A 25515-nucleotide genomic window follows, 5' to 3' on the forward strand; every position below is an offset into this window, starting at 1 on the left:
CAATCCCTGGCCTCACTCAGTGGGTTAAGGATCCGGTATTGCCAGGAGCTGTGGTGTAGATCTCAGACGTGGCTTGGATCTGGAGTTGCTGTGGCTGTGGTGTAGGCCGGTGGATACAGCTCCTATTCCACCCCTAGCCTGGAAACCTCCATATGCTGCAGATGCGGTCCTAAAAAGACAGAAGACAAAAAAAAAAAAAAAAAAAAAAAAAAAGGCTTTGGTGCAAATAAGCATTTTCCTACAATTAGAATCTAGTTGCCCTCCAGTGCCTGGTATCACATTAACAGCAAGAAGAGAAGGGATATAAAAAAGAGGATAGCAATGACTCTGCCCATGGCCAGGGGTGAGAGGTGGGAGAACAGTTACACCTGGAGTCGGGTACACAGAGACACACAAAGACCTCTATCACGGACTCAATCCTAAAGACAAACCTAGAAACAAAGCTTCATCGCCCGTTATCAGTAAACTGCGATCTCTGGGATAAGAACACACTTACAGAAACGTCATGGCCAAAGCCTGCCACAGACCCTTACATACCCAACAATCACTCTCCCATTCTTGGCATCACAGACCGACGATCTGTCACACAGCGACCTATCACAGGATGTGATCTAAAATACAGAGGCTCACTACACTGACAGCTCGTCGCCCAGACGTGCGCAAGCACAAGTGTGCATCGAGAGTTACACACAAACCGCCACAACCAGGGATTCAATAACAGTCACGGACGAGCGCAGCTCCACCAGTCCCTCACACAGACGCCCATGGTCACTTGAGTGCCCAAATCGCCCAGGGTCACACAATGTTCTGGTCTCCGCACCTGAGGCAGCTTCCGCCTGTGGCGCAGGCGCGCTCGGGGCCCTCTGGGAAATGTAGTTCATTCTGCAAATAGGCCGAGACGCAAAGCGTTCTGGGGCTCGTGGTCCTCAGGGTCTGAAGGAAAAGCTACGTCGCTACGACCAGGTTCCCGTATTTGCATGTTTTCCCAGCCGAAGTCAGGGTGCCCCGCGCCTCAGTCCCCGCCCCGCTCCGCCCCGCGGGGTATCCTGGGAGGCTACGTTGCGAGTCTCGGGTCGCTGGGCGGGTTTCCAGAGCCAGCGGCGCTGGGAGGTGAGTGGGGCCTGGCTGCGCGCGAGAGCTGGCGGTCAGGGCCGGGCTTGGAGTGGACCAGTAGGGGCTGGGATGGGGACCAGGCGGGTGCCTTTGGGGAGACCGTGTGTCACCAAGTATAGCTACGTGAGAGGCTGGGGGTGTGACAGTGTGTTCTTCTATGCCACCAAGTGTATGATTGTGCGCGACTGTGACCCGTCTGTCTGGTGTAAAACTCTATGTGTGCGTTTATGTGGGTCTCTCTCTGCAGGTGCTGTTGTGCATAGGTTTGTGAGACACTGGGTGTGACATGGTGTGTGTGTCGCCATGTGGATGTGTGTGAATGATTATGTTAGATCACTTGTCTCTGTGGAGATAAGTGCGTTTGAATGTGTGTGACAGAAGGTGTGATTTTGTGCCCATGACCATCTACCTCTGCAGGTATAATTTTGTATGAGTAATTGTGGCAGGATGTGTGACCTTTTGTGGTATGTCACTGTGTATGAGGTTGTGTGTGATTGTCTCTCTGTTGGAGTGCTTGCGTATCATCATCTCTGTCTTTGTGTTTATGCCACTGTGTATGTGTGTAACATTGCAGGTGTGATTGTGTAACCAAGTATATGTGTGTGATCAGGTGAGAATTTGTATGTTTGTGTGAAACCTACTGTGTGATTATGAGGCACAGTAGATTATGGTAGGATTAAAATTACTCACCCACGTTGGTACAGTTTACTAAGAGACAGATCTGGGACTTAAACCCACGCTATTTGGCCCCAGCATCCTTGCTTTTAAGTACTAAACTCCCTTGATCTTTCCCATGTTGTGATAGCAAAAGATGGGGCCCCTAGTTTCTGAGGGTGTTGTGTAGAGGATTGTCTGTGCTTTCTGGATCTGGAACTTTAATCTGAGTCTCTTCAGTCCCTTTGAGAGTCACAGAACCCCATGTAAAGACATTGTGGTGAGATCGTCGTCATACTGGCTGCTTTTGGGGGCGAAAAGCACAATCTGGAAACCCTGGCTTCCTCTCTTTAGGAAGCCATGGAGTTTGAGATTTATTTTTTATTTTTATATTTGTTCTTGTCAAAACTCTTCCATGGTTGGTGCTGAGAAAGGCATGGCTCCTTTAATCGAGTACCAAGTGAACTAAGTTTTTGGTTTTGACTTTTTCTCTTAATAAAGAAAAGTGTTCTCATTTCTTTTTCACATGTGTGTGTAGAATCGAAGCGGCAACAAGAGTGGCCCTTCTCTATGCCAGGAGTTGGCTCATGCAACTCCTGGCATAGAGAGTAGTGAGGAAAGAAAAGCTGTGACAGTCGGACAGTGAGGGAAGCAGTGGAGATTCAGTGTGCCTCTGGGGGCTAGATAAAGCCCAAGTCTTTTCCATCACTTTCTTTCAGAGACTGATGGTTCCTCTCAAATTTGAAAAATAGTATTCAAGAGATACACAGCCATTTGGAACAGCAATTTAGAAGGTATTTCTTTTATGTTGATGCTACTTAGAGTTCTCAGATGCTGAGAGAGGACTCCACTGATTCTCCTCTCAGGTTGCAAAGGCTTTTATGGACAATTTCAAGCTGCATTACGCTATGGAAATAATTTTCTTAGAGATTGAGTTGGCTAGTGCAGAGTAGCCCAGAATTAGAGGGTTGTATATCTTAAATTCCAAGTCAAACGCAACTATCCTTGTTTTCAGAATGAAGGAATGCTGGCTCTGAGAAGACCAAGGACTTGTTTCAGGCTGTGTAGTTCGTTGTTGGCTTGGCATTAAAATTTGGCAGTGTTTGCTTCAGGCTGAACAACTTTGGAGTATTAGAGGTAACATCTGCCACTGCTGAAGATGCTGCTCTGAAAAATGTATAGCACTGATTTCTCAGATTATGTTGAATATTTCCCATGTAAACATTGTGGTCTCTTGAAAGAGGACCAGTTTTTGAGTCCCATGCATGTATGAGTTAGCTTTTTAAGCTTTTTTTTTTTTTTTTTTTTTTTTTTGGCTGTGCCCATGGCAAGTTCCTGGGCCAAGGATTGAACTCACACCACAGCAGTGTTAATGCCAGATCCTTAACCTGCTAGGCCACTAGGGAATTGCTGTTTAAGCTGTTTTTTTTTTCCTCCCCCCATTTTTGGCTGCCCTGCCATATGGAGTCCCCGGCCAGGGATCAGATCCAAGCCACAGTTGCTACCCAAGCCGTGACTGTGGCAATGCCAGATCCTTAACCCACTGTTCCGGGCCTGGGACCGAACCTGCGTCCCAGTGCTCATAAGGCAGTGCCAGTCCCATTGCACCACAGTGGAAACTCCTAAGCTTTTTGAACCTCAATTTCACTTGTTGGTAAAATGAGGACAGTGATACCCATCTTTGTAGTTTGTGAAAATTATATAAGATAATGACACACACAACATATGTAACATTGTTATTTGTATCACAGGGATCACAGTAAGATTTATTTATTTATCAAATATGTTTGAGCACTTAAAATGATTATTGCATTATTCCAGCACTGCAGATATACTGGTGAACTAAACAAATCCTGGCTGTCTTATACTACTGTTTGGGAAGACAGCAATAAAGAGAAAAAAAAAAAAAAGAGCAACATGTCCAATGGTGTTAAATGCTAAGAAGAAAAATAAACCAAGGAAGTTCTCTTGTGGTGCAGTAGGTTAAGGCACAGTATTGTTGCAGCTGGGGCACAGGTCACAACTGTGGCATGGGTTCAGTCCCTGGCCTGGGAACTTCCACACGCTATGGGTGTGGCAAAAAAAAAAAAAAAAAAATCAAGGTAAGGAAAAATAGTAAGTGGAAGAGAGGTTCTCTTTAAATAGAATAGGGAGGTCCCTCCGACATTGTAACAACTGAGCACAGATAGGCATGAAGAGAGGGATTGTGCTGTGTCCAGGCAAAAGTTAAAGCCAAGTCAGCAGCCTTGAAAAAGGAATATGCACAATGTTTGAGGAACTGTAAGGAAATCTGTGTGTCTGTGTGTCTTCCTACTCCTCTGCAGGGGAGAGGAGTAGGAAGTGAAGTCTAAGGGGCAGCGGGACTAGATCATAAATTGTCTTAGTGGCCATAGGATGGACTTTTTTTGTTGAGATCAGGCTGTGTGTCCTTAATATCAGTTGAGACTTCAGGGGTTAAATTGACTTGGTTTTGTGTTTGTTTGTTTGTTTGTTTGTTTTGATACGTGGAAATTTCCTGGCTATGGATAGAACCTGCACCACAGCAGTGACCCAAGCCACTGCAGTGACAGTGCCAGATCCTTAACCCAATGTGCCAGGAGACAACTCCAACTTTGGCCTTTTTTCTCAGGTCTTGGAAGAGGGTAGATGACTGGGGACCATAAAGGGGCAAAAAACTCTGTGAGTTTCAGATCAGCAACATAGAGCCAGTCTGCCTTTTTTGTTTGTTTTTTCCTTCTTCTTACCTCTCCTTTCTCAGGACCTTGTTCCCCAGAAGAGAAACTTAAAGGAAGAAAAGAATGGCGGTTGGACTATGTAAAGCCATGTCCCAGGTAAGTTAATGTTTTCACATTTCCAGAAAAAATTACACCTCATTTCTCAGGACTTTGGGACCTCACAGAGAGTCCCAAGTAGGCTAGTGAGCACTCTCTTCTCTCTCCACTCTAATCCTTCTATGGAACATTTAGTATCTTTTTTTTTAATCAGTGTTGTGCTTAAATGTGTGATGGAACAGAACTTTCCTCTTTAGATGGATCACGATTTGTTGTGTTGAAGATGAATACGAGTAAGATAAAGGATAGAGTGTGATGATCGAGTGCCCTATTAAATCAGGAGGTCCAGGATGGCTTTTCTGAGGGAGTGACAAGTAAGCTAAGAAAAACGTCAGTGAAAGTAGGGGTAAGTTTTGTGGAGATCTAGGGAAGCTCTTTAAAAGTAGAAGGAATCGCAAGTACAAAGTTACTATGATGGGAGCATGTTTGATGTGTTCAAGGAGTAGCAATAAGCCAGTGTCCTCAGAAATGAGCATCATGAGATTAGAGGAGTATATGGCCCTTGAAAGTCAGAGCAGAACTTGAGTTTTGTTCTAAGGGCGAAGAAGAGCCATTGGAGGGTTTGTGATATGATTTATGTTTTAAAAGGGAAAAAGATAGGAGTTCCCATTGTGTGAGTTAAGAATCTGACTTGTATCCATGAGCACGTGGGTTTGATCCCTGACCTCGCTCAGTGGGTTAAGGATGCGGCATTGCCAATGTCACGAGCTGCAACGTAGGTTGCACATGAGGCTTGGATCCCTTCGTTGCTGTGGCTGTGCCGTAGGCCAGCAGCTGCAGCTCTGATCCTCTAACCTGGGAACTTCCGTATGCCACAGGTGTGGCCCTAAAAAGAAAAAAGAAAAAAAAAAAAAAAAAAAAGGAAAAAAGATAGCAGGAACTAAGGGTAAAAGCAGAGAGGCCATTGAGGACACTATTGCAGTAATCCACGTGGGAGGTGATAGCTGCCTGAACCATGGTAGTGGCAGGAGCTAGTGAGATTCTAGGTAAATGTTGGAGATAGAAAATGGGGATTTGATCATGGATTGGTTATGGAGTGTGAAAGGAAGAAAGAAATCATGGGTGACTACAGAGATTTTTGACCCGGGCAACTGTGTAAATGGTCATGCCATTTACTGAGATGGGAAGACAGGGTCAGGTGAGATAAGAATTGAGTTCTAGGAGTTCCCTGCTGGCTCACTTGGTTAAGGATCCAGCGTTGTCTCCGCTCTGGCTCTGGCTCTGGTCACTGCTATGGCTTGGGTTTGATCCCTGATCCGGGAACTTCCACATGCTGCAGGTGCAGTCAAAGAAACCTGAGTTCTAGATATATTAAGTTTGAGGGGCATGTTGGATATCCAAGTAGAGTGTTGATTATATACCTCAAATTCAGGACTGGAGGTATGAATTTGAGAGTCATTAATTTATTCAAAGCCAAGGGACAGGATGAGATTATCTTGCGGGTGGGGTTGTGGTGAATGTGGTAGGAAAGTGGTCTGAGGACTGAGCGTGGGGCATTCAATGTTAGAGGCTGACAGGAAGAGGAGGAACCAGCAAAAGGGACTGAGAAGGACTGATGTAGAAGGCAAACCAGAGGAGTGTGGGACCTGGGAGTTCGGAGTAGAAAACCTTTCAAGGAGGAGATGATCAACTGGGTTAAATTCTTCTGAGACTGAGGAAGATGCAGACTGAGAACAGACCATCAGATCTGACAACATTGCAGCTACTGATACTCTTGGTGAGAGCTGTTTTGTAGGGTGACTGGGATGAAAGTGCTATTGCAGTGGGTTCAAGAGAGAACAGAAGACAAAAAAAGTGAGAGTAGAATCAGTGAGTCTAAACCTGCACTGTCTAGTAATGTACCCGGAGCCACATATAACGACTCCACCTGAGATGTGCTCCAAGTATAAAACTACATGTTGAATTTTGAAGATTTAGTACAAAAAAGAATGTAAACCATCTCAGTAATTTTATAGTGATTACAGATTGAAATAACATTTTAGATATATTGGATTAAATAAAAACTATTCACTTTTTTTCTATTTAATGTAGCTACTAAAATTAGTTAAATTATGTCTAGGCTCATAGTATATTTCTGTTGTACATTGCTGATCTTAAACAGCTCTTTGGAAGAATTTTGTTATTTAGTGGAAAAGAGAAACGGGACGATATTACAGTGAGATCATGGAAAGGAATTTATTTGTTTATAAGATGGGGGATACTGCATCAATTTGTATGCAATAGGAGTAATCCAGTAAAGTGGGAAAATACTGGAGGTACAAAGGAGATATATAATATCTCCCTGAAAATTACAAGGGAGAGAGATAATAATGTCCTCATGTGGACAAGTGGAGGGATTGGTGTTAGAGGCCTAGAGTTTTATCTGTAGTAAAGGAGGAAGGGTAGAATATATGAGTTCAGATACAGGTCAGTAAGTATGGTGGACTAACAGATGAGGAAATTCAGAGTGAGAACAGAGGAAGAATTGGTGGTGATCATATGGAGGTTCCCAGGCTAGGGGTCTAATCGGAGCTGGAGCCGCCGGCCTGTGCCACAGCCACAGCAACACCAGATCCTTAACCCACTGAATGAGGCCAGGGATCGAACCCACAACCTCATGGTTCCTAGTGAGATTCATTTCTGCTACGCCACGGTGGGTGGTGATTTTAGAGAGAAGTATAAGGTGTGAAATAGTCATGGGCAAGTGGGAGAGTGAATTTATTAGGGAAGTGTAATAGAGTTGCCTGTTGGTGCTTTCATGGGATTTTTGGTCATATCCTAGAACCATTTGACATTGGATCAACCTGCTTATCAGTCAGGGTTCTGGCAGGAAACTCAAAAGGGGACTGTTTACAAGTGTATAGGAAACTCCAAAGAATAGTGCTATACCATGGGGTTCCTAACAGCAGAACTCCCTTACTAACTTTAGGCTTGAACCCAGAGACTGAGAGATCTGAGTGGAGAGGGCCCCTGACAGGATTGCGACCTTTCACTGAAGGACAGAGACCGCAAGGGGTGGTGCTGGCAAAAGGGAATCAGGGGAATAAATTTCATACCCCATTGCTTTCCTCTCATCTCTTGCATGTGAGTGACCCACTGCAGATGAGGTGGGGATAGGGAGTCTATTAATATGGTCAATATAGGTCAGCCTTCCTGGACACAGAGAGTGTCCATAGGCATACTCAAGTTTTACATTGCTATGTAATTGTGTGATTTTTTTTTTTCCTCCAGCCACATTCCTATTTTTCTATGTAGAATAACCATATTTGATATTTTATTGTTTTTAATTAAAAATGAGACCATTCTCTGCAAAATAGAACTCTGTGATTTTTAAGCATTGAATACTCTTTTTGGCCACGCCTGGAGCATCTGGAAGTTCCTGGGCCAGGGATCAAACCCATGCTGCAGTTGCAGCCTGTGCCACAGCTGCAGCAATGTCGGATCATTCACCCACTGCACCACAAGGAAACTTCCTGCATTGAGTACTCTTCCTTCATATGAATGTATTATAGGAAACCTCACCATTTATTCACGAAGGGGCAAATATTTATTGAGTGTTTACAAAGGGACAGGTTTTACTTTAATAGACACTGGATATATATCAGCCTATAAAATGGATTTCCTTTCCCTCATGTAGTTCAGTGGTATAGCCTAAAGTCTTATTTTTGGACATGTAAGTTTCTTCTAGATTTTTCCATTTACTCTTTCAATCAAAATTCTTTTTTTTTTTTTTTTTTTTTTTTTGTCTTTTTGCTATTTCTTTGGGCTGCGGGACTCCCGTGGCATATGGAGGTTCCCAGGCTAGGGGTCGAATCGGAGCTGTAGCTACTGGCCTACGCCAGAGCCACAGCAACGTGGGATCCGAGCCGCGTCTGCAAACTATACCACAGCTCACGGCAACGCTGGATCCTTAACCCACTGAGCAAGGGCAGGGACCGAACCTGCAACCTCATGGTTCCTAATCGGATTCATTAACCACTGCACCACGACGGGAACTCCAAAATTCTATTTAAATATTTTCATATATCCTTCACTATTTCTTCAAGATATAGTCCTAGAAGTTTCTCCTTCCATGTAAAATCTAACTTTAAGACTATACCCTTTTGGAATTCCCATCGTGCCTCAGCGGTAACGAACCTGACAGTATCCATGGGGACTCAGGTTCGATCCCTGGCCCCACTCAGTGGGTTAAAGGATCTGGCATTGCTGTGATCTGTGGTGTAGGTTGTAGACTCAGCTGGGATCTCATGTTTCTGTGGCTGTGGTATAGGCGGGCAGCTGCAGCTCTGATTTGATCCCTAGCCTGGGAACTTCCATATGCCACAGGTGTGGCCCTAAAAAGCAAAAAAAAAAAAAAGGCTATACCCTTTTGTTAAAGCCCTATTCAAGGCCCTCCTTCACTGCTCTGACCCCTCTGGTATCCCAGTTTGGGGAATATAGAGGAATTCTCCCTATAAGAATGTCTTGATAAGTATGTGTAAGACAGAATTTAGCCTTCGCTCATACCCTTTCATGTTATAAACTCATGTGTTATGTTATAAGCTATTTTCCCCCCTGTGTATATATTTTCTCTTTCACAAAGATGAGAAATTTTCTTTTTAAAAAAATTTTTTTAGTAATTTTTGTTTTTTCCGCTATAGCTGGTTTACAGTGTTCTGTCAATTTTCTAACTGTACAGCAAGGTGACCCAGTCACAATACATGTATACATTCTTTTTTCTCACGCTGTCATGCTCCATTGTAAGTGACTAGATATAGTTCCCAATGCTGTACGGCAAGATCTCATTGCTTATCCATTACAAAGGATGTGAAATTTTCAGCGGTTAAACTTGTTTCTAATATTTGTCCGTGTTTCAAACTGTTTAACAAACCTGGGCACGTATTTGTTCCCCAATAATTATTTTCATTCATCACTTAGGGCTTTGAACTCTAGCAGAATTCATCTTTTCTTCTAGGACAATATGGGAATATTTGGCAAACAAGAATTTTTTTTATTTAAGGGTTTGGTGACATTCAGGGATGTGGCTCTAAATTTTTCCCAAGAAGAATGGGAATGGCTGGACTCATCTCAGAAGGATTTGTACAGAGATGTCATGTTGGAGAACTACAGGAACTTGGTATGGCTTGGTAAGGATGTGTATCCCCCGTAATTCAAATCTTCCCTATGGGGTGTTTTTGCTTCCGCCATTGGGATTATCTGGGGCATCTTAAATGCTTAGCTGGATTTCTGTGTCGTGTTCCCAGGCAATTACTTAACGTAAATTCATAGAGTTACAAATGAGTAGTTCCCTTTGTTGTAGCATGATGGTTTGGGATAGGAGAATCCATATGGCATGGGAATTTTTAAAATTGTAAATTATGGGGTCCCACTCTAGACCCTCAGGATCAGAAACTCTGGGAATAGGCCTAGTAGTCTGGGTTTTAATGAGCCCTCCAAGTGGTTCGAATGCTTATTAAAATTTGAGAATCACTGTGGTTTCTGATTCCGAAGGTCTGGGTCAGGGCAGCCTGAGAATTTGCATTTCTTTCTTTTCTTTTTTCTTTTGTTTTCTTTTTTGTCTTTCTAGGGCCACACTCATGGCATATGGAGGTTCCCAGGCTAGGGGTCTAATCGGAGCTGGAGCCGCCGGGTCCTGGAACAACAATAGCAAGCTGATTGGTGTGTCTGTCTGTCTGTCTCTCAATTGCTGTCATTTTTCTTCTCCTATAAACAGGACTCTCCATTTCTAAGCCCAACATGATCTCCTTATTGGAGCAAGGAAAGGAACCTTGTATGGTGGAGAGAGAAATGTCAGATGGTCAGTATGCAGGTGAGTGATGGGGAACTGGGCAGGGAGGGCTGTTATAAGGTGACAGCCCAAGTGGCCATGAGACGGCTGCCCTGGGCTTCAGGGGGTCTTTTCCTTTCTATATCAAGTTATACTCTCAGTAATATTTCTGCCTATATCCTGAATCTCATTTCTTTTCAGTTCTTTCCCCTTTATGGACAGAACTGTATACATTTCAAGATTTCTCTTTAGAGTTTTTATTTTTATCAAAGTTATTATCAAAGCTATGCATGCACATTGGTTGAAGAGATAAGTAGTTTTACAAGGCTTATTCCTTTAAAAAAGGCAGTCTCTTGCCCTGCTTCCCAGTTTCCCTCTCCCTAAAAGGATCCATTTTCTTTACTTTTGCAGCTTCTTTTGGTGTTTCCTTTATATCTCTAACAAATATGTTTATATTGCTATTTCTTGATTATTTTTTTCATGTTTAGTCCTCATCCAATATCTTCTAAGAACATAAGAGTTTAGTATGTTCTTTATCCTGAATCCAGTTTATAAGCATGTGTGTGTGTGCACGCGTGCGCCACATGTGCATGCACATACACTTTCCTGTCTCCCTCTCACCAATATACATAGTTTTGATTGAATCGCTCTTTATTGTTTATGTTATTATGTTATTATGGCTATTAAGTGCTAGTCATAGCTATGCTGTGCATATACCAAGATTACTATTCTGTACAATTTTTTGTTTTTTCCCGGCATTAATAATTACCTAGGGGTTTTGTCTGGTTTTTTTTTTCTTAGTTTTCTTTTTTCTTTTTCTTTTTTTGTCTTTTTGTCCTTTTAGGGCCACCGCAGCATATGGAGGTTCCCAGGCTAGGGCTCTAATCAGAGCTGTAGCTGCCAGCCTACACCACAGCAACTCAGGATCTGACCCGTGTCTGTGACCTCCACCACAGCTCACAGCAATGCCGGATCCTTAACCCACTGAGCAAGGCCAGGGATCGAACCCACAACTTCATGGTTTCTAGTTGGATTTGTTTCTGCTAAGCCACAATGGGAACTCCAGATTTTTTTTTTTTCCTTAGTTTTCTATATGCATATTCCTAACTCAATTCTCAACTCCCCATGAATTGTTAAATCTCTGGATGCTCAGATACATTATGTTATCTATTGATTTTATCTTCTTGGAGAAATCTCTCCCAGAATCCTCAGATACACATCACCATAGACAAATGACATTACATTTGTTTGCATGGTATTTGGGTTTAGTTGACATTTTCTGTTTTCTCATGATTAGATTGAGGTAATTTTTTTTTTTTGTTTTTTAATGCATTTTAGAGCTGCACCCATAATGGAAAGTCCCAGGCTAAGGGTCGAATCAGAGCTACAGCTGCCAGCCTATGCCACAGCCACAGCAAAGCAGGATCCAAGCTGCATCTGTGACTTACACCACAGCACACCACAATGCTGGATCCCTGACCCACCAGGTGAGGCCAGGGGTTGAACCCACAACTTCATGGATCCTAGTCAGATTTGTTTCTACTGTGCCATAACGGGAACTCCAGTAATGCATTTTTAAAAAGAGTGCCACAATGTTGGCATTCTTTTTAATCTTGTGTCCCTCTCAGTGAGTGGCATTATACCAAAGGAGTCATAATGTTGATATATCTTATTAATCGGTGATGTTGATTTTCGTCACTTGGTGAAGGTGATGTCTGCCTGGTTTCTCCATTGTAAAGTTACTATTTTTTGGAGTTCCCATCATGGCTCAGTGGTAACAAACCTGACTAGGATCCATAAGGATGTGGGTTCAATCGCTGGCCTCACTCAGTGAGTTGGGGATCTGGAATTGTAGGCGTAGGCCATCAGCTACAGTTCCTATTTGACCCCTAGCCTGGCAACTTCCATATGCCATGGATGTGTCCCTAAAAAGACAGATAAATAAACAAATGAAGTTCCTGTTTTTCTATTTATATTAATAAATATTTGGAGAGAGATACTTTGATACTATTCAATTTCTTGTGAAACTTTTGCCTATTTTTTTTTTTTTTTTTTTGTCTTTTTGCCTTTTCTAGGTCCACTCCCATGGCATATGGAGGTTCCCAGGCTAGGGGTTGAATCAGAGCTGTAGCCACCGGCCTACGCCACAGCCACAGCAACTCGGGATCAGAGCCATGTCTGCGACCTACACCCCAGCTCACAGCAATGCCGGATTCTTAACCCACTGAGCAAGGCCAGGGATCAAACCCACAACCTCATGGTTCCTAGTCGCATTCGTTAACCACTGAGCCACGACAGGAACTCCAATTTTTGCCTATTAAGTTAGCATCCATTGGCCTATTGGCTCTTGTCTGCAACAATTAGTGTTATGGTATTGCCCTAATCTTGCTATTTTATTTCCTTCTTTGCTTTATACATATTAACTAGGATTGTTCTATAGGGAAGAGCTGTTATATATTAAATTATTTCTTCATGTTTGTGGAATGATGGATTTTTTTTCTCTGTGAGATAAAACTACGAAATCATTATTTTGTTACTCGAGTTTTTCCAGCTTTGACCATTGGGATCTCTTTCAAGTTGGTTCCTATGACCTTTTAACATGCCCCCTTTAACATGCCCCCTTTGTTGTGCCGTGAAAGAACGGAGACCACTCCAACTGAGAAGAAACAAATTAAGAGTCTATTACAGGAGTTCCTGTCGTGGTGCAGTGGTTAACGAATCTGACTGGGAACCATGGGTTGTAGGTTTGATTCCTGGCCTTGCTCAGTGGGTTGGGGATCTGGAGTTGCCCTGAGCCGTGGTGTAGGTTGTAGATGCTGCTCGGATCCCGCGTTGCTGTGGCTCTGGCAGCTACAGCTCTCATTCGACCCCTAACCTGGGAACCTCCATATGCCGTGGGAGCAGCCCTAGAAAAGGCAAAAAGACAAAAAAAAAAAAAAAAAAAAAAAAAGACTCTATTACAGGCTAGGGCCACACACTGCCTAAAAGTGGCTTGAGTGTGAAGCCCTGAACAAAGAAACAGACCGTGTTTATAAAGGCGAACTTACACTCAGGTTGGGAGTGGGTGTGCAAGCATAAGTAGGGGTGCAAAAAACAAAGTGGCTGTTAAAATACTTTAAACCTTAACTAGTGAGAGTGTTTAGGTTAACAATAATGATTTATGGTAAGGGCTGTATCTTCTAACTTCAAGCAGGCAGCTTATGTCGGCTCCAGAAAGGCAATTAGATGGGTAACTTTGTAGCATCTGCAGTCCCCCTTATCAGCTAACTTTGTTCTTCTAAGAAAAGGGGGCTGCGGCCAGAGACTTACGTGCGGAGTTGATTGTTTTACACGGGCCCTGTGGAATGTTAACAGGGCCCAGGCTTGTGTCCTTCACCTTCACAGTTCCAGGTGTTTCAGGTTCATCTTGTTTTCCTTTCCCCAGCTGTGAATCAACCACTTCTCCAAGGAGCCCTGGTTCCTTTTATTGGGAAATGTTTGGAAACCAAGGTCTGAGTGCTGGGTATGCTCATGGCTACAGGATGTGATTTCTTCTAGGCCTTCACAGCAGATTGAGCTGGAAATTTTATCTATGTATACCAACACACATAGACAGGCACAACTTTTTTTTTTTTGAGGGGGCAGCTGCACCCATGGCATATGGACTAGGGGTTGAATTGGAGCTGCAGCTGCCAGCCTACACCATAGTCATAGCAATGCCAGATCTGAGCCAAGTTTGCCACCTACACCACAGCTAGGGTCTCACAGATCCTTAACCCACTGAGTCAGGCCAGGGATTGAACCCATGTCCTCATGGATGCTAGTTGGGTTTATTATCGCTGAAGCCACAATGGGAATTCCTGACAGGCACAACTTCTAATTTTTAAAAGTGTATTAAAATTATTGGTTTATATTGATACCTTGGTTCTAGTCCTGCTCTATAGGCTCTATCATAGCCTTCCTCCTTATTTGTAATTTCTTTTTTTTTGACAATGTGAAGAAGTATATTTAATTATTTGCTTATTTTAAGTATACACATAAAGTGGTTTCAGAATTTCTAACTATTCCTCTGTGAGAAATACACTGACTAGATTACATTATGTGTATGTAGGTACAAATGCATTTCTTTAGTCTTAAGTATTCAGTCAAAAACTTTTCCATAGTTCCCTCTGTGGTGCAGCAGGATTGATGGTGTCTCTGCAGTGGCAGGGATCCCAGTACAATCCCCAGCTCAGCACAGTAGGTTAGGGATCTGGCATTGCCACAACTGTGGCATAGGTTGCAACTCTGGTTTGGATTTGATCCCTCGCCAAGGGGAACTTCATATGCCAAGGGGCACCCCCAAAAAAAGGAAAAGAAAAGAAAACAATTTTCCAGGGAGCTCTCTTGTGGGGCAGCAGATTAAGAATTTTGCAATTGTTTCTGCAGTAGCTCAGGTTTGATCCCTGGTCTGGGAACTTCTATGTGCTGCAGGTGTGACCAGAAAATAAACAAATAAGCAAACAAATATTAAACACTATTTCCTAAAGTTACTTACCTTAGTTTTTCTAGGTTCATTTGTTACTGTTGATTTCTACCACATCCCGGTTGATTTTAATTGTTTTTTGCTTTGTTTTGGTGTCTGAAATGTTACTATGTTCCTAAGAATCAGAGCTTTACAAGAATATATCCTCAGAAAAGTGTTCCAGGCTCACCCCTGCTGTATTGTTTATATTCCCTACTTCTTCCTGCCTCTTTCCTGCCTCTTTCTTACCCACCTTCTGGATATTACCAGTCTCTTTATTTTTATTTGTCCTTTTTATGTTTCTTTTGCACAAGTGAACAGATATATACGTAATGTCTTGTATTTCCCTGTGTGCTTCACACAGAGGAGCATGCCAGAGACGCTCTTCGCACTTTACTCTTTTTACTTAGTTATGACGATATGGTTTTAATACGAGGGTTCACTTACATGCATATTTTTTTCAATAAATACTTAATACAATTTGAGGTTGGTTGAATCCATGGTCGCTGAACTGCACATATGGAGAGTTGACTATGAAGTTATACCCCTGGTCCCTGCAAGGGTCAGCTGTGCAGGAAATCACTGCATATCAGTTCTCGGAGAACTTCCTTATTTTTCTAACAGCTGAAAAATCTTTCATTATGTGGATATTATGGTAATTTATTCAGCTGCTCTCTAATGTGTGGACATCTAGGCCATTTGCCATAGTTTACAGTTATAAACAATGTTGCAATAAATAACATACGTTTTTTCCTTCTGTTGAACCTTTATTTTCAGAGTAGTTTCCTAGGTGCGAAATTGCTAAGTACATGTGTAGTTTTGTTGGGAATTGCCAAATTCCCCCCCAAGAAGGTTGTAGGAGTCTGCTTTCTGTGTTTCTTATGGCTGCTGTAACAAATTACAGCAAATATAGTGGCTGAAAACAACACCAGTTTATTTTGTTTTATAGCTCTGGAGGTCAGAAGTTGAGAATGAGTCTCAAGGCTAAAATCAAGGTAGCCGCATTCTACCTTCTAAAGGCCCTAGGGAAGAATATAATTTCTTGCCTTTTTATGCTTTCTTTAGTAACTTTACTCATCTTTTTATTTTCCACTTTGTAAAGTCACTTTGTTTTAAATGTGGGGTTTATATGCAGTATAGAATTGAATTTTGCTTTGTGAGCCAATCTGGATATCATTTCAATATAATAGGTGAGAGCCCAGCCACATTTTTGATGTTTGGGCTTAATTCTATATATTGTTTTATGTTATATTTTCTGATTTTTACAGTGCTTTTGTTTTTGTTTTTATTTTATGGCTGCATCATGGCATATGGAGGTTCCAGGCTAGGGATTGAATCTGAGCCAAAGTCGCAACCTGAGCCACAGCTTCAGCGTCGCCAGATCCTTTAACGCACCGCACCAGGCCAGGATGGAACCCATACCTCCACAGTGACCTGAGCTGCTGCTGTCAGAGTCAGATTCTTAACCCAGTAAGGCACAGTGGGAATTCCATGGTTTTTACAGTTTTTAAAAAGACTTTCATTTATCTGTTTTCTTAGCCTTTTTTTTTTTTTTTTGCCGTGTAATACTATAGGTTTTTTTTTTTTTTTAATCAAAATGAGACAGATTTTTCTTTTGTTCTAGTATTAACCTTCATGGTTGTAATGCTCTGCTTCTTTAGACAGTATTTATTCCTTCTATTACTAGATTGGTCAGCTTTGTAAACTAGCCTTTGATTTTTTTTTCACCTGTTACAGATGAGTCAGCAAGTAGCCTTATTATCTTCTTGACCTTCTCTTCTCAAATTTTGTTAGTTGTATACTTTTTACATTGTCCAGGCACATTATATGTACATGCTGTTTTGTCACATTTATCCTAACCTTTTCTTTTGTCATAATTTTGTAATTAAATATATTGTGTTTTCTACTAGATTCCTTTGCTGACATTTCTCTAGACATCTCCTTTTGGCTGAAGTGTCCTCTAGCAGTTTCCTTATAAAGAATTCGTGTAAACAATGTCCCCCCCCAAGTCTACCTTGTTCATAATTGGCCATTCTTTCCTTAACTTTCTTATAGTATTGGTGTTCAGTGTTGTTATGAAGAAGTCTGATGCCAGCTTGATATTTTCCCTTTATGTATAAGTACCTTTATATTTTGTTCTGATCTCTTAGATGGTTCTTTTTTTTTTTTTTTTCATTTTAAAGTTGTTTTATTAGGGCATTGTTTCAGACTTGACATTTTGGGTCACTTTTTCTTAGTACATATATATTCTCTCTCAGGATGGAGAGTCAAATTTTTATTTTAGGAATTATTTTTTTCTTTTTTACTGATGAAGTTAAAAGTATAGAGGATAAGATAATAATAATATAGTAAAGGATTTCCTATTAATGAACAGTTTTTGTATTTCTGAGTTTCATTCTTGGTCATATGTATTATTCATTTAATATACTGCCTAATTCAGCTTCTGATATTTAAGGAATTTGCCTGTTATCTGTGAGCTTGGTCTTATATAAGAACAGTGAAATAGATCAGTGAAACAATAAAGTCTAGAAATACACCCATCTATATATGAGAATTTAGTATTATTATTATTTTTTTTGGTCTTTTTTTGTCTTTATAGGGCTGCACCTGTGGCATATGGAAGTTCCCAGGCTAAGGGTCTAATCAGAGCTGTTGCTGGCCGGCCTACTCCAGAGCCACTGCAAAGCCAGATCTGAGCCTCGTCTGCCACCTACACCACAGCTCACAGCAACACCGGATCCTTAATCCACTGAGCGAGGCCAGGGATCGAACCCACAGCTTCATGGTTCCTAGTTGGATTCACTTCCGCTGCGCCACAACAGGAACTCCAAGAATTTAGTATTAGATAAAGCTTTTCAAATCAGCGGCACAAAAAGATTTACTTAAAAGTTATGGAATAATATTTGTGTAATATTTTATTTTGGAAAGTCTTTTTTTAATTTTGTTGTGGTATAGTTGATTTACAGTGTTATATTAGCTTCAGGTTTATAGCAAAGTGAATCTGTTATACATATCCATTCCTTCTTCCCATATAGGTTATTGGAAGTCTTTCTTAAGATGCCATCAAGGGCAGACTATCATGGAAAAAAATGGGAGATTTGACTTCATAAAAATTTTTAAAAATTTTTATTGAAAGCACCATAAATGAAGATTATTTGTGACAATAAAAAAGATGATTTAAGGGAGAAAAACAGTTATAAAGCCTTAATGCCTCAAATTTATAATGACTTCTAAAAACCACTTAAAAGCAGATGTCAGTGTATTTAGAATATGTGCAGAGTATATGTATAAGGAATTCACCAATGAATTCACCACAAAATATGTAAAAACTACATAAATGTATATAAGAATGCTCAATTTTATAATCAGAGAACTGCAAATTATGACAATAATGAGCTACTCTTTATTTGTAGGGGAAAAGTTCTTTAGAATGATATTAGCCAGCGTGAATGAGTTTGAATACATGTACTTCATGTTGCTGATATGAATGTAAATTGATAAAAATTATTTTGGAGGTCAGTTTGAAAGTAGATATTAGTGTTTAAAATACATGTATAGGAGTTCCCGTGGTGGCGCAGTGGTTAACGAATCCGACTAGGAACCATGAGGTTGTGGGTTCGATCCCTGCCCTTGCTCAGTGGGTTAAAGATCCAGCGTTGCCGTGAGCTGTGGTGTAGGTCGCAGACGTGGCTCGGATCCTGCGTTGCTGTGGCTCTGGCGTAGGCCAGTGGCTACAGCTCCGATTCGACCCCTAGCCTGGGAACCTCCATATGCCGCGAGAGCGGCCCAAGAAATGACAAAAAGACAAAAAAATAAAATAAAATAAATAAAATAAAATACATGTATAGTTTTATTTAATACTTCTATTTTTAGAAATGTATCCTATAGGAATATTAAATTATATAAAAACACATATTGTAGAAGCTGCTTATTTGATTTATAATTTGGTTATGAGGAATCACAAAATATACATACATATGTGAGACATTTTATTTTAACTGTATAACATGTAAGTGCACATTTTTTAGTTTTTTTATATAGTGTTAAGACCTTTTATTGGAATATGATTGGTTGATTGGAGTTGAGCATTATCTTTCTTATATAACAAAGACTTCCATTATTGATTTCTTTTAAGGTGAGGCAGATGGCTTACAAACCAATATTCTATATAAGTATAGAATCCTTGTAGGATTTTATGGGTTTTGTTTGTTTGTTTGTTTTTGTCTTTTTGCCATTTCTTGGGCCGTTCCCGTGGCATATGGAGGTTCCCAGGCTAGGGGTCTAGTAGGAGCTATAGCCACCGGCCTACACCACAGCCACAGCAACATGGGGATCCAAGCCGTGTCTGCAACCTACACCACAGCTCATAGCAACGCCGGATCCCTAACCCACTGAGCAAGGCCAGGGATCAAACTCACAACCTCATGGTTCCTAGTCGGATTCATTAACCACTGCGCCACGATGGGAACTCCCAAGAATTTTATGGTTTTAATAGGCTTTTACAGTTCTCTTCCACACCTAAATCAAAAGCAGGTTTTTAAGTAATTCACTTTTAGCCTATTTTTTTTTTTTTACAATTTTCAATTAAGTTTTCATTAAAATAACTTTCTGGGAGTCCCTGCTCCTGCACAGTGTGCTAAGAATCCAACTGCAGCAGCTCAGGTTGCTGAGGCACAGGTTGGATCCCCACCCCAAAGCAGTGGGTTAAAGGATCCAGCATTACTACAGCTGTGGCATAGGTCACAGCTGTGGCTCCAATTCAGTCCCTGGCCTGGGAACTTCCATATATCCTGGATGTGGCTATAAAATTAAAAAAAAAAAAAAGGAAAAAAAGGGAGTTTCCCCTATGGTGAAATAGGGATCTGTAGCATCTTGGGAGTGCTGGGATGCATGTTTGATCCCCAGCCCAGCACAGTGGGTTAAGGATCCAGGTTTGCCACAGCTGCAGCTTGGATCACATCTGCAGCTCAGATCTGATCCCTGGCCTGGGAACTCCATATGCTGTGGGGCAGCCAAAAAAAAAAAAAAAAGCCGCAGCTGGAGCTCTGATTCGACCACTGGCTCAGAAACTTCCATATGCCACAAGTGCGACCATTAAAAAATTATTTAAGTAAAGAAATAATACAACTATCTGAACACTAATTGTTTAATTAAAATATGTAATTATGAATGCCAAGAACAAGTGAATTAAGCAGGTTGAGAACACAACTGTATTTTGCCAAACAAGTAACTTAACTTTAGGGATACAAGTGTAAAAAATCTGTTAAGATATACTGGTTACCTAAATTACGGTTCATTCTGTGAATGAGGTAGCTTTATTTGTACTCACATGGGAAAATGTCTATGGTGTTTTAAGTTAAAACTTTAAAAAGTTTAGTTAAAAACAATTATACATGTGTGTTTATCTTTAAAAGGAAAATTCTAGAAGGATAATAGACCCAACCATGAATGGTAGTGGTCTTTCGGATGGTATCTTGTGAAGAGTATACTTTGTACTTTATACTTTTTTTTTTTTTAGGACCACACTTGTGGCATATGGAAGTTCCCAGGCTAGGGGTCAAATAGGAGCTAAACCTGCAGGCCTATGCCACAGCCACAGCAACACCAGATCCTTAACCCACTGAGTGAGGTCAGGGATTGAACCCACATCCTTGCAGACACTGTGTCTGGTTCTTTACCCGCTAAGCCACTGTGGGAACTCCTACTTTATACATTTTTGAATTGCTTGTTTATTTTCTAATAAATATTATTTTTATTTTTTTAAAAAGGAAAACATTATAAAGCAGCCCTAATGTGCTGGTCCTCAGCTGTAGCTCCCACACACATACAGGCTGATAGGGAAATCCTTCCATATGTTTTTCCCACAAGAGTCCTTTCAACCAGGTGTAGTCAGAATGGGGGTGGAGTGGTTGATCCACCTCTTCACCCTGTTCTGTGCATCCTCTTCTGTTTGTTTGTTTATATGTTTTTGCTTTAGGTGTATTTTCTCTTAACATTTCTCCACAATGTTAAGAGAATTTTACACATCATCCTATTTGAATCCATTTATAGAAGATATTTTAATGGAAAGAAGGTATTAAATGTAAGGCTTAGGTCATATTATTGATCCTAGAATGTCTTCAGAATTTTCCTTTATATTATTGATCATTTTTTTCTAAGCATCCCTTAAAATAATTTCATAAGTTCAAAAATAAAATCCTCATGGAATTCTGATTGACCTAATTAACTTGGAGTAAATAAGCATGCATATATATTTTTTCACATGGTACATTTTCATCCAACATTTTTGTTTATTTAAATCTTCTTTAAAATAATTTTGTAACATGTTGTAGAAACTTTTTTCCATTTCTTCCACTACACTCCCTTCCCTCTTCCTATTACTTATACACCAATTGTGATCTCCACTCATTCTTTACTTCCACTTCTCTTCCATGTTCTTACCACATGCCATCTGGCTTCTGTCCCTCTAGTTTGAATAGATCCAGGTCCTTTCTGCATTTTCATATTTCTCAGTTTAGAGATGTGTAAGGTACTTTTTCTTTGTCCAAAGCTCTGTTCTGTTTCTGTCTCCCTCTAACTGGCTCCTGTCCCTATTTTTCTGTCTTTCCTTATTGAGCCATAAGATCTTTGACATATTAATTTGGATATTAAATCCAGTGCTGTCTAATAGAACATTCTGTGGTAATGGAAATGATATATATCTATGCTTTCCAGTATAATAGCCATATTGGGTTGTTAAACACTTGAAATATGGCTAGGTGTGATTAAGAAACAATTTTTTATTTTTAAAATTTTTATTTATTTATTTATTTTTGCTTCTTAGGGCTCTACCTGTGGCATATGGAGGTTCTCAGGCTAGGGGTTGAATCAGAGCTACAGCTGCTGTCCTGTGCCACAGCTACAGCAATGCAGGATCTCAGCCACATCTGCAAGCTACATCACAGCTCACAGCAATGCCAGATCCTTGACCCACTGAGCAAGGCAAGGGATCAAACCCACAACTTCATGGTTACTAGTCGGATTCGTTTCTGCTGCACCGCAACGGAAACTCAGAATTCTTAAATTTTTTAGCTTAGCTAAGCTAGGGAGCTTTGATATCTGTTTTTCTGATATGTTTACTACTAACCTATATTTTCCACTTTTTCATATTGAGTTTTTTTATGTACAAGTTTTATCTGTCTCTAGAGTTTAAAAAAAGGGAGCTGTGTCTCAGACTTTTTTTTCCTACTAGGTGCTGGGCACTAGTAGTAGGTTCTCTATGGCTAAATATATTGGCTGATTGTTGTGGCATGACACGAAAAGGACTTCATCATTTTCCTTTTTTGGAGATCATCTTTTGAAAACTAGTTTTCTTTCCACCTCACCTCAACCAATATTCTCTCCTGGAAGATCAATTACCTATTCTGTAAGACAGCATTTTTCTCTCATGATGAGAAAAGCCAATCTTCAGATTTCTTCTAAACCCTGAGGCAAAAAAAAACCCCAGAAACAAAAAACCCAATAATTTTTCTCTGATTTTTGATAAAATCTTAGTTGTTGAACATTCCATCAGCATTCATTCATTCAACAAAATGCTGCCATTGTCTAGCTACTCAATGTAACAGTGAGAAGAAAGAGAAGAAAACATTAATCCCTGCCCTCATGGAGCTTTTAGTTTTATGACTAGGGCTTGATTAAGTGCAGGATGTTTGGGAGACTTTAAAGACTAGGGGCAGAGAAACAGTGATTATGCTCTAATCAGCTTTTCTCAGTTCCTTATCTTCTTGGCATTTAACACTCTCTGCTTCTTGATGCCCTGCATTTTACCTGTATATAAATGTGCTTGATGTCCCACATTTCCCCCTTCATCTCCTCCCCATCACCAACACATATACCCCTTTCTCTGTCAGCTTTCCTCATTCTTTGTACTTTCTTTGTATTTTGTTCATATTGCATGGCTGTATCTGAGAGATGTCAAAGCCATGATTTCGCCCCTCTCTCCCCCAAGTAAGTTGTTTAATTCTTCTCCAACAGTTTTCTTTCTCCTTACAAAGGTAAAAAGGAGACATTTGCTCTCTTGATATTTTTCAGACTGGGAGTCTTGGTATGAAATCAAGGCATTATCTCCAAAATGGTACATTGATGAAGAGGAAATATCCCAGGGGATAATAATGGAAAGACTTACAAGTTATGGTCTTGAATGCTCCAGTTTCAGAGCATCTTGGAAATATGAGGGTGAATTTGCACGACATCAAAGAAATGAGCAGAGGCATTTCAGGCAAGTGACGACTCATAAGGAAATCTCTGCTATGAAAAGAGACAATGAATATAATAATTCTGAGAGAAATGTTCTCTTGAAGTCAGTACTTTTAAAACAACAGAGAGTTCCCACAGTAGAGCAAGTACATAAATTTGATATTTATGATAAAATGTTCCCCCCAAATTCAGTCCTAATTGGACATAAAAGGCTACATGCTGAGAAGGAATCTTTGATAGGTAATGAATGTGAAGAATTCAACCAGAGTACATACCTTAGCAAAGATGCAGAAATTCCTCCTGGGGGAAAACCTTATGAAAGTAATGATTTTTCAAATCTCTTAAGTTTCCACTCATTACTTACTCAACATCGAACAACTCATTTTGGAAAATTGCACCATGGATACAATGAATGTGGTGATGCCTTTAGCTGTTACTCATTCTTTGCTCAACCTCAGAGAATTCTCAATGGAGAGAAACCATATGTGTGCAATGACTGTGGAAAAGCCTTTAGCCATGACTTCTTTCTCAGTGAACATCAGAGAACTCATATTGGGGAGAAACCATATGAATGTAAGGAATGCAACAAAGCTTTCAGACAGAGTGCACACCTTGCTCAACATCAAAGGATCCACACTGGAGAGAAACCCTTTGCATGCAATGAATGTGGGAAGGCCTTTAGCCGTTATGCCTTCCTCGTTGAACATCGGAGAATTCACACAGGAGAGAAACCATATGAATGTAAGGAATGTAACAAAGCCTTCAGACAGAGTGCACATCTTAATCAGCATCAGAGAATTCACACTGGAGAGAAACCCTATGAATGTAATCAATGTGGAAAAGCCTTCAGCAGACGCATAGCCCTTACTCTGCATCAAAGAATTCATACAGGAGAGAAACCTTTTAGGTGTAATGAATGTGGGAAGACATTTGGCTATCGCTCACACCTTAATCAACATCAGAGAATTCACACTGGTGAAAAGCCCTATGAGTGCATAAAATGTGGAAAGTTTTTTAGGACTGACTCACAACTTAATCGACATCATAGAATTCATACTGGAGAGAGACCTTTTGAATGCAGTAAATGTGGGAAAGCCTTCAGTGATGCTTTAGTTCTAATTCATCATAAGAGAAGTCATGCAGGAGAGAAACCCTATGAATGTAACAAATGTGGGAAAGCGTTCAGTTGTGGCTCATACCTTAATCAACATCAGAGAATTCATACTGGAGAGAAACCCTATGAATGTAGTGAATGTGGAAAGGCTTTCCATCAGATCTTATCCCTTAGGCTACACCAGAGAATTCATGCTGGAGAAAAACCCTATAACTGTAGTCAATGTGGGAACAATTTTAACTGTGCTTCAGCCCTTAGACGACATCAGAAAATTCATAATAGAGAAGCTCTCTGACTGTGTATAACAAATACAAGAAAACATTGAGTCACCAGTCAATCCTTATTAAATAAGTATCAGTGAATTTTTCAGTTAGTAATTCTTTGGATATAGTACATATGGAAAAGCCTTCATTTCATGAGCATCCCTTATTTGAAATAGCCTAAGTGGTAGACATCTAGTACTTTTAGATCTCTTCTATGCCCCGTTTGAGACCCAACTCACCTTCAATGCATATCATTCTGATGAAATTGTTTAATCAGGGAGAGCAGTGGATTGGTCATAGGCTGGCCAATTATTTCCGTCAATCTAATGATGGATAAGAGATTTACAGATGGCCCTGTCCTGACCAATAGAGCCCTCGGGGGTCATCGTTATGGGTAGTAAGAAAGGATCATCCCCCGTACCAGGAATTGCAGGATTTAAGGATTATGTAGCAGGGTTAAAAACTCACCAGTAGCCGTTTTGCCACCATATGAAGAAAGCCTTCCCAGGATAAATCCAACACAAAGGAAAATGGAGATCAGAGACAGAAATTTGAGGATATTGTTTGATCTTCTGTATCCAGTCATGCCCCAAATCTGTACCATCTTTTACTTTTTCATTTTTGTGATCCAATAAAAAATTCTTTTTGCTTAAGTTAATTTGATGGGAATTTTTGCCTCTTGGAATTCCAGTCCTGACTCACACCCTGTGTTTGCTACACATGTGAGAAAGCCTTAATCTTTTGTATGGTATAATTATTTATCCTGAGGAGAAACCTTGTAACATGTATGTGAAAAATACACAGCCTTCATGAAGCTGAGGGAATTGTTACATTTTCTTTGATGATAAAAACCAATATAGTATTCATTAGTATGTTTCACAAAATGGATTTTTTTCCTTTTTATGACCACACCTGGAAGGGGTTGATCCCCCCAACTAGGGATTGTACTGGGGCTGCAGCTGCTGGTCTGTGCCACAGCAACACCTGATCTGAGTCCCATCTTCGACCTAGCTGTAGCTTGTAGCAACACTGGATCCTTAACCCACTGAGCAAGGACAGGGATTGAACCCACATCC

General features: G+C 40.6%; 1 protein-coding gene across 6 annotated transcripts; it reads left to right on the top strand.

Annotated features, from left to right (window-relative positions):
- The first annotated feature begins 1082 nt into the window (after positions 1 to 1082).
- On the top strand, positions 1083 to 25097 carry ZNF527 (zinc finger protein 527). Of its 6 annotated transcripts, XM_013998438.3 has the most exons (7): positions 1083 to 1110; positions 2487 to 2561; positions 2783 to 2904; positions 4526 to 4598; positions 9577 to 9703; positions 10291 to 10386; positions 22898 to 25097. In XM_013998438.3, the coding sequence occupies exons 4-7, from the start codon at positions 4566 to 4568 to the stop codon at positions 24469 to 24471; spliced, it is 1830 nt and encodes a 609-aa protein (XP_013853892.1). In that variant the 5' UTR covers positions 1083 to 1110; positions 2487 to 2561; positions 2783 to 2904; positions 4526 to 4565; the 3' UTR covers positions 24472 to 25097. The 6 variants fall into 6 exon arrangements, with proteins under 6 accessions (XP_013853892.1, XP_013853890.1, XP_013853889.1 ...); XM_013998436.3 differs by lacking the exon at positions 2487 to 2561; XM_084960689.1 differs by lacking the exon at positions 1083 to 1110 and having other exon boundaries at positions 2445 to 2561; positions 9577 to 9693.
- The last annotated feature ends 418 nt before the right edge of the window (positions 25098 to 25515 follow it).

Source organism: Sus scrofa, chromosome 6, assembly GCF_054392235.1.
Source record: "Sus scrofa isolate SSC_HxYL_T2T_F1_AM1 chromosome 6, Sscrofa_HxYL_maternal_Yorkshire_Landrace_v2.0, whole genome shotgun sequence".
NCBI classification, from domain to species: domain Eukaryota; kingdom Metazoa; phylum Chordata; class Mammalia; order Artiodactyla; family Suidae; genus Sus; species Sus scrofa.